This window comes from Marmota flaviventris, chromosome 7, assembly GCF_047511675.1.
Source record: "Marmota flaviventris isolate mMarFla1 chromosome 7, mMarFla1.hap1, whole genome shotgun sequence".
NCBI lineage: Eukaryota > Metazoa > Chordata > Mammalia > Rodentia > Sciuridae > Marmota > Marmota flaviventris.
Window position 1 is genome coordinate 111,820,563 of NC_092504.1, and position 10,077 is coordinate 111,830,639.

The following is a 10,077-nucleotide window of genomic DNA, read 5'->3' on the forward strand; positions in this document are numbered from 1 at the left end:
CATTTAAAATTAATAATCTTGAACAAAGACAAATCATAATTTCATACAGAAGCAACTTTTCAGGAACATATGGCATCAAATAATAGTTATGGCATAACATAGTAGGGGTTAGTTACCAACGTTTGCAGTGTCCTCCATGGAGTCCTGCACGCTAGGAAAGAATCAAATGGCTTCTAGGAATCCATATTTGCCCTCTGGGTAGGGCCAGTAGTTCCTGCCACCACCTTCTGCCCTAGCAACTAACTTATTTAATGTACCATTCTAGAGCAAACAGTCACTGCCTGATATGCTTGGGGAAAATGTTTACTCATACCTCATTTTCTCACACAGTGTGGGCCACCATTAATGATATGTTAGTCTGATGCATACTCCTAAGGGAACAAGTCAGATTCATACATCCATTTTTAAATTAGTTTTTCAAATGGAAAAATCATACATGGAAAGCAGAGATGATTCAACCTTTTTTTCTAAAGTACTTCATGTAAGATGCAAACACGTTCTCTGCAGGGTTCAGCCTACAATACTGTTTTCAGAACTAAGTGTGCTGTATCTTAGATTTAAGAGAACAGTTCATTCATTTCTATCTATAATCTATTAGTTTTACCATGCTACACAAGAATTCAAAAGAATCTAAAAAGTATAAAGAACAGTCGGTCGTGGTGGAACACACCTATAATTCCAGCAACTCAGGAGGCTGGGGTAAGATAATCACAAGTTAAGGGCAGCCTCGACAACTTAGAGAGAACCTACCTTAAAATAAAAATTAAAATAAAAGTGGGTTGGAGTGTAGCTCAGTGGTAGAGCTCTTCTGGGTTGAATCTCTAGTAATACACACACACAAACACACACACACACACACACATACACACAGTATGTAGAAAAGAGTTCCTTATTATCAACATATACTTAGGAATTCCATAGCTTCACAAATATTAAGTTAAATATTTTAGGTTACTTCTGACAGCTGAGAGAGCTATATTACTTAAACATGTATCCTTTTTATATTTTTCTTTGGAGGTTGGGTAGGTCAATCTATCTTTTAGAACACTTACCCTTTCTGATACCAATTAATTAATATTAACAGAAATAAAGAAATTTCTTCTAGGTGCCTATAAAAACATTTCCTTTTTTAACATCATAATGTACATGAGAAACACCAAGAAAGACAATTCCCTACTATAAACATTAACATTTCAAGAAATCAGATTCTGGAATACTAGAGATGCTTTAAGGATTATCACTTTCAAAACTCTTAAATTCACTCATTCATTCACTCAACAGGTGTTTATTAAATACCAACTTCCTGCCAAGCACTGCATTAAGCACAACAAATACAATTAGCAGAGCCTGGGATGTAAAAGAACTCTCATATTTAGGCTCTAACAATACATTTTCTTACTTCATGCACAGTTACATTCAAATGCAAGTTTTAAATTTAAAAGATTTGTGGCATCAAATTTAAAAGATATTCTTGCTACTATTTCTCAATCATACTTTGTAAAAGAACTTGAGCAAGTATAGGTAGGTAGTTAAGCAGTAAATGATAACAAAGATGCTTTTCCCTAGGGCTGAGGGTATAGCTCAGTTGGTAGAATGCTTGCCTTGCATGCAACAAGGCCTGGGGTTCAATTCCAGCATCACACACACACACACACACACACACACACAAAAAGCCCCACCCCCTCCCCCTCCCCCTGCATAACCCTAAAGGTTTTGACTACAAGACAGAAAACAGAAAATGTCCAATTTTCTGGGCACATTGGAGAGACAGTTTGTAGTCTGAAGTATTTATAAGGTGTTAAAGGCAAAACTGATTAGACTGGTGGTTCTGCTGCTTCTTCCTAACACATCCTAAATCAACACCTGGTTCATCTCTTGAGGAATGTGCAGGTTAACATCTAACTTGTCTTCAACTTGTGAAGAAATGGAGTTGCTATGACAACAAGCAACTATTCTTACTGGGAATCAGAGTTCCCCTCAGATATGCAGGTTCTTGATCCATCCCCCTCAGCTTTGGGGGATGAATTTTACTGCTCCAGTACCACTCCCACTTAAGACACCCTTTGTGAATTGGTTTTCATTTTGTTTTAGATATCGTAGATAATCAAACAGCAATGGCTATTTATTTAAAGATAGAGCAAATACAACTAGTTTTCTTATTTATGATTAAAAAGTTGTGGGTGTGGTGATAAAAATCATCTTCATAAAGCAATATAGACATCTCTCCTTAGCACTATGCTAGGCACAAATTCTAGAGTACAATCTACAAAATAAGCAAGGCCACAGGGACCAAAAAAAAAAAACTAGAAAAATATTCTAGCTGGGTATAGTAGCTCATATCTGTAATCCCAGCAGCTTGGGAGGCTGAGGCAGGAAGACTGCAAGATCAAAGCCAGCTGCAACCCTAAGCAACTCTCAGCAAGACCCTATCTCTAAATAAAATATAAAAAAGGGCTGGGATGTGGTTCAGTGGTTAATTGATTCTGGGTTCAATCCCTGGTACCTAAATAAGTGTGTGTATATGTACGAGAGAGAGAGAGAGAGAGAGAGAGAGAGAGAGAGAGAGAGAGAGAGTGTGTGTGTGTGTGTTCAGGAGAGAAGAACATGATAATCAGGAATCCAGACTCATGTTAACACTAAAATCTTACATAACAGAGCACTCTTGCTACAAAACTTACCCACAACATTATAGTATTAATGGCTGCATTTTATTGCACTTAATATGTTGTATTATTTTGATACAAACAGAAATACAGTAAGAAAAAAATACGTAGAATGCTGTATGAGAAGGAACATTGTTCTTTTCAGAACTCCATTATAAAGGCAGCTGGACAGATTCTGACTGAACACAAGTGGGATGCCAGCCCATCTCCTTCCATCCCCATCCCACCCTCCCATTCAAGCACTGGTTACAAAAGTGCCTGTGTGGCCATAGAAGTGAGTCATGGATGTTCCATTTACAGATGGGTGGAGTTGAGGGAAATCACTGTAACATGCCCAGTTAGTTGGAAAAGTCCATCCTGTTTTTCCTCTTTTACAGAATAATCACTTTTCATAAACCTGAGATAAAGAAAGTTTGGTAAGTAGGCATTCACCAAGTATTTCAGCACTCTTATACTCAAAGGAAAAACTTACATTTATAGCCAAGTACATGATCTCATAGCCCAGGTCTAACAATTCACACCAGGCAAAGGATTTGTACAATCAGTATAAAACATTTGTTCCTTTTGCACACACCAAGAAAAACAGTGGCTGGAGAAGTAAATCACATTACCAGTTCTCAAATCAGATTCACCCACCAGGAATTCATGCTGGCAGCCAAAGCATTTCATGAGGGCAAGGACAATCTTTTGTAACTTCCTTTGCCAAGGAAACACAAAGTCAACGTGGCTTCCTTAAACTGATCTTAGAAGCAAACCATGAGAAAGACAACCTAAAGCAACAACAACAAAAACCAAAGCTCTCCTGGAGCTATATAGTTTATGCATTAAACCACCATATGCCTCAGTCCTTCTCTCAATACCACCTACCTAATCAAACAACAATGTGTATGTAACATGACAAATTCACACTTCACAATTTACAATTATAATACGTTTCATATTAAAAAATGTCTCATCTAGGTCTTTCAACTTATCCAAGTTCTCTCCAAATCAAAAAGTCTGCATCATTCTTCTCTAAATATATTTCAAATAAAGCTGGAGGAGACCTGCATTCAACTCTTAACTGCTCTGAGCCTCAGGTGAAGACTACACTAGGGTTCAAAGGATTGCAGTAACCCTGCCCAACTGGTAAAAATTTTGCACATATGCATTCCTATAATTATTAACATCACCAATTAACTTGTCCACCTAAGGTATTTAATGATCTTAGGTCTTTAAGTACATTAAAATTCCTAATAAAATTATTACTTTAATAACACAAACTATTGATTATTTTAATGAGGGAAGAAAATTTTTTAAAAGTATATGTGCTGCTGAAGGGAGCATAAGAGGAAAAAGTCTAGTAAGAGATTTTGTTCAAATCAGGTTTCTCCAGCAAACATTATTCTTACCCTACTCCCTCACAGTATAAAATATTCTAAAAATTATTTAAAATAATTTGTCACAAAAGCAACAAAAATTCATTACAACAAAATCCAAAATTAGCAACAAAAAAATAAAACAAAGAAGAATGAAATTTTCACCTACCTCTTAATAACCACTGATGTACAGTGTGTATATATATATATATATATGCATAATCACATACTTTTTAAAATTTTTTTCTAAAGCATTCTTTTTCTTACCTTTATTTAATTTATTTATTTTTATGTGGTCCTGAGGATCAAACCCAGTGTCTCACAAGTGCTAGGCAAGTGCTCTACCACTAAGCCACAACCCTAGCCCAACATACTTCTTTTTTAAAATGTTAATCATATACATTTACATCTTACTTTCACTTCTAGTGAGAACACCTTTGTGTGATGATCATTTTGCTTAACCAATGCCCCCTTTGGTTAAACAAGACTATAGTCTTGATAATAAAAACTTGCAACTAATCCTGAAAAAAGTAAATACACCATATTCCTAAAAATATTTCTGAATGCCCAGTCACTTCTATCCAGGTCTGATTTACTGGCTGAAGCATGTCTTTAATGCTCCTCCGAGCATTAAAGGGTCTATTTCATTTACTGATTACATCACCATTAAACAAACCAACAAAAACATGTACCTCAGCTCAGTCCTTTATCTGCAGGAAGAAAACAACCTCTGAAAATGGTTCAATTTTAGGAAAACCTCAACAGGAGTATTACAAAACTTCATAACCTAAAAGGAGTTGGTAATACTTAAAATCATTTTGTACCACATTTTATTCTTTTTAAAGGATGTTTAAACTACCTCCTCAGCACAACTGTATTACATAAGACTGGTGATATCACTTTACAAATGGCAGAACTTGAGGACCAGGGAAATGTAGTTTTGTTGAAACTCATATCAACATGGTGCATGAAGTAGAACTCAATGGCCTCCTTAATCTGTTTGCCTCGGGCTTTTAACAGAACCTACAACTCCCTTCTGCACCTCTGCTAGAAATCATTAGTATAAGCCCCCATGGTGTATGCTGGTATTCAGGACAAGGAGATATAATGTAAAAAAGTGTTTGAGGAGATCCAAAGCACAGGCAATACCTCTCCAGAAAGACTTTCAGAAAGTACTTAAAAAAAAAAAAGAAAAATCAAAGCTACTATTCATGTGCCACACATCTTAAGGGCATTAAAAATTTGACCATAGGGCTCGGGCTGGGGCTCAGCGGTAGCGTACTTGCCTAGCATGTGTGAGGCACTGGGTTCGATTCTGAACACCACATATTAATAAATAAAATAAAGGTCTATCAACAACTAAAACAATATTTTTTAAAAAAATTTAGTGTACTGAAAAAAATCATGGTTTTCTCCAGAATATTCTTCATCCTGCCTCAGAAAAATCGTATTAGAAATGTTTGCATCTTGGGACCTGGCAGTGGGCAGAAAGTACAGTCCTGCCCTCAGCCATGCAAGTACAAGATCAGCAAGTAAATGTAAAAATTTTTCTCTATCAATTGTTTGACTCTTATGCATGTTATAGTTTCCAAGGTATTGTCTGTTGTTTATTCATCTATTGTCCCATGGATTGTAAATTCCAGTAGGTGCAACCATGGGTGTCCTACCTGGATTTGTACAGGTGGAGTACCAAGGCATAACACAAGACATCAGCTGCTATTTGATAACAATGATAAGCAGATTATATTATATTTATACTAACCCTATAACAGATTACTTTAAATTGTTCTAACAGAACAATGGGGATTAGCAATAACTAGGCCATTTGGCTGGAGGTCCTCAAGACTAGGGAAAGAGGAGTGGAGTTTACTCTGGAATTTACACAGCTAACTACCAAGCAGCTGCAATGCTTTTATTCACTCCCCACATCCCAGGAGATATTCATGCCTACTCACTTCATTTAACTGGTCCACAATAAAACATTTGACAGCCAGATATTTTTCACCTCCCTGTTACATGCACATTTTAGGTGGAAGCTGGTCCATTAACTCACCAGAGACATGGAAAAAAATTAAACAAAGCACCTTAAGCTAATCCTTCAAACTTGAACCAGATGTGTAAGTCACTGGACATATTTTTGCTTTTATAAAATCCCATGTAAACCTGGTCTTAAATCCAAGGTAATCAAGAGCCCACTTCCATTTCTGACTTGAGCCACTATACAAGTCAATTTTTTGTCCTAATTTATCATTATGAAACAAAGCATTATTCAAGTCCAAACTTGTATATCAACTAATTAAAAGTGAAAAGCATTCTGAATAGCAGCAGAGAAAACTCCCTTAAATTTCAAAGACAGAATTTAAACTTCAAAAATACCATATTCATATCAAATTCCTGTCTACCTCTCTTAAATGGGTAAATTCAATCTCCTTTGATTTCTTTTTAAATTTTTCTAACAACCTGTTTCCTGGAAGCTATCTAAAGGGCTCATCCTGAACAAAACAAACAAGAAGGAACAGTGACTCTATTGATCCTCTTTCTAGGTGAAATGCCAGGAAGCATGAAGAGCTGAAAATGACATGTGATACAAGCTACATATTAGACAACAAATTTCCACTCTAATATAGTATGTGAAAACTGGAGGAACAAGAGAACAATAAGAAATCCAGAGAAGGAACTAGGAAGTACACCAAAGTAAACAAACGTCAAGGGCAAATCAATTCTGAGGGAAAGTTTAAGATAACGAGTGAAAGTCCATTACAGACATTAGACAGAAAAGGTTTCCACAAACTCTCCAACAAAAATTAAAAAACATAAAAAGTTAGATCTTACTTTTGTTTAGAATTTCCCCAAAAATATGCTATAAAACTGCCCTACAAAATTATAAGAGGACCTTTCATTCTCTAGATCTAAATGTTACACCTGTGTTTAAATGTATAAAGTATACAAATTCACACTAGGAATGCTTAACTTTTCATCTATAGGTTGTGCCTTAACTTCTGTCTACTCAAATATGAGGTACACTCTCAAGGGCAATTAATTCCCTGTATGAGGCACCCACTTCCCTGAAAAGCACACACCAGCTCCTGTTTAGTAAAATCAATATAAAAGTAAACTCAGGATCATTATTTTTTAGGTAAGGAGAGGGAAATTCTCTGGGAAGCTTTTCCCAGAGGGCAACCCAACATCTTAAAGAGTTAGGCCAGGTGAAGGAAAGATTTGTTCAGATGTCCATTATTAATCTTATTAATCTGGTGAGCACTGGTAGACTCTCCCCAACTTCCTGCATCTTTGCTGATATCTGCTACTTCACCTTCTTTTCCATTGATTATCCCTAATCAAGGATAGTACTAAAAGGAGGCCTTCATCAAGTGAGGTATTCAACAGAGATCCCCAAATTCTCCAAAAACACTTACTCAAAATTTTACAGAAAATCCTACTGAGGTCAAGGAAAAAAAAAAAAAACCCGCAGTCTGTGGCACAATTTTTTTATCCTTCATTTTACACCAATGAAAAGTCAGAACACTGTACTGAAAACGTTCCCACAAAGTGGGAATCAATTTCCCTAATATGGCAAGCCCTAAATATAACCACAATTGTTTTTGTTTAAAATATGCCCAATTAAACTTAGAGATGGAGGAAGTGGTGGTAGGCAACTGAGCAGCCAACAGAGAAAATAATGACAACACAACTCCACTATCTCCATCGGCATTTACAATGCCTTTAAATGCCCTCAGCAAGACACCTGTAACACACATGCCCCTTTTCCTACAGGCTTTGTACCCTGGGTTACTGAGAAGGAGAGGAAGAAATTACACACCCTGGTTCTGAAGTAATTCTACCATTCTGAGAAGGTACATGGCATCACTAGTGCTCAGAGTAGTACAAGGCAGAAAATTCCCTGCTCAAATTATAAGGATTCAGTTAGCCTAAAGGAAATATGAGACTTTAACTATAGTAGACAAAACAAAAGGGGCAGTTCTTACAATTTACCTTTCAAACACCACACACCTCACAAAAAATACTAGTTATTTAATTCTCACATAACTACAGTGAGGGACTGTGGGTTTTTAAGTGGAATTCAAGAAAAGTTTTACACAAAGCATAAAACTTAATCCAAAATTCATTTCAAAGTTTCACCTGAAACTTTTAAAAGGTTTATTGTACTGGGTCTAGATCTATTAAACAATAGTCTTGCTTTTGCAAAACATTTTGCAAGACATTTTGGCCAAAAGCACCTGTCAGAGCGTCATAATTGGGAGTGGATGCTCACTAAAAAAAAGAAAAAGAAAAAAATTGCTTGAAATCTTTTATAAATAAATAAACTTCTCAACATAAGGGTTCTGAAAGGCAATATGGGACATTTTTAAAAATAACTTAGCCCTTGAAAGCAGAATAGTATGGGAAATTTACTCCTGATTAAACTGCTTAGATCAAAACGCAGGTTCTGCCACTTACTGCTGTGGTTCTTGAGAAAGCTGCTTAAGCTCTCTATGACTTTAGGTTTCTTGCCTGTAAAATGGGAATAAATAGCATCCTTCTCACGGCGTCCTTAGAGAAGGAGAGAACTCAACACAAATCATTTAAAAGAGTAAACGCTCAATAATGATTATTCAAAGATATGTATCCAGAATATTGAATCTATTAAGTATATGCATCAGCTTTGTTAAACTGAAATCTCATACATTTCATAAAAGCATTTCACTCCCCCTTTTCACACATCATGCGGCATCAACGTTCCAAATGATGTGGAAATTACATACTTTCATTCATCCGTTGGAGAGCTTGTCATATATGGCAAGAAAGAAGAAAGATGCCTTTTTAGTGGCTGTTGCTCCTTCACAACTTCAAAATACTGTCACGCACACAATAGGCTGGTGCTGCCCTCAAAATGACAGCTCACAGCTTTGCAGGGCCCGCAGAGGCTCCAGGCGGCGGTGCCCGGAAGGGGTTCACCTCAACCACCGCCAATCTCTCAGAGCAGAGCCTTGTGCACGCCCGGGACCCCGAGAACACGCGTAACTCTTCCCAACCGGGAAGGACCCTGAGTGGTGGAGAGGGAGGGAGGAAGGTGGGGAGGAAGAGACCCTCAGGTCAGAGGGTCCCGGGCAGCACTCCGCGCGGGCGCGTGCACGGTGACAAACCCCGGGCCGGGAGCCGGCGACGGCGGCGACGTCCGGGAAGCTCGCGTCCCGGCTCCCGCCCCTCTGACCAGCGTAAAGCCGATGCGGGTACCGCGCGGGACTTGCCCTCGGCGCCCCTTACCTAAAGGCGGGTCCTTCCTTGGGAGCCCTGCCCTGGGCGGACGCCGACGCTGTGCTGCCGCCGCTGCCCCTTTTGTTGAAGAGCTTCTGGAGTAGGGTCGGGGCCATGATGCTGCCGCCGCCGCTGCAGCTCCGGCCGCGCGCTCGGGGCCGGCGACTCAGCGCGCAGCCAGGCGCGGCGGCCGCAGCGGCGGGGCCATAGCGGCGGCGGCGGCGGGGCTGCGGCGGCTAAGGAACTGCGCTCCGCGCCGGGGACGCCGGCGGCCGGTCATATGACTGGGCCGGCCCGCCGCCTCGCGCGCTGACAGTTACCTCCTGCGGGAGGAGTCCGCAGCCCCGCGGCGGCGCGGGAGGAGCGCGGCGGCCCCGGCGGCGGCCATTGGCCCGGCGGCCGCCCGCCCCGGGCGCACGCAACCCCGCGGGAGGCGGAGGCGGGAGACGGAGGCGCGGCCCGAGCAGCGGCCCCTTGCGTGGGGCGGGGCGTGGCAGCGCGGAAAGGGGACCGGGCTGGGGCCGGTGACGGCGGGGGCGCGGTTCCACCAGGGCGCGAGGCTCCACGAGGGCGCGAGGCTCCTTGGAGCCTTGGGTCTCGCCTCGCCGTGAGAAGGCGGCTGGCCGACCTTTGTTCTTTCGAGACAAAGCCCTGAACTTGGGTCCTCGCGCTGCGCAGGTACGAGGACTCCTTTATAGAAGACGACTGCTGGGGAGAGGGCTTAGTGCTTGAGTTTGGTGTTTCCAAGGCCACCCAAGGTGTTGATTGGCAGGTTTCTTCCACATCCAGAGATTTCTCCG

General features: G+C 40.4%; 1 protein-coding gene across 3 annotated transcripts in view; it reads right to left on the reverse strand.

Moving 5' to 3' along the window:
* Positions 1-9,501, reverse strand: part of Fnip2 (folliculin interacting protein 2) — a 114,412-nt gene extending 104,911 nt beyond the window's left edge. For 2 of the 3 annotated variants that reach the window (XM_027926747.2, XM_071614575.1), the window contains exon 1: positions 9,287-9,501. In XM_027926747.2, coding sequence (XP_027782548.1) covers positions 9,287-9,393 — 107 coding nt within the window. In that variant the 5' untranslated portion in view covers positions 9,394-9,501. Of the gene's footprint in view, positions 1-8,784; positions 8,874-9,286 lie in introns of those variants that run through there. The other variant, XM_071614577.1, reaches the window with a different exon arrangement.
* Positions 9,502-10,077: the final 576 nt, after the last annotated feature.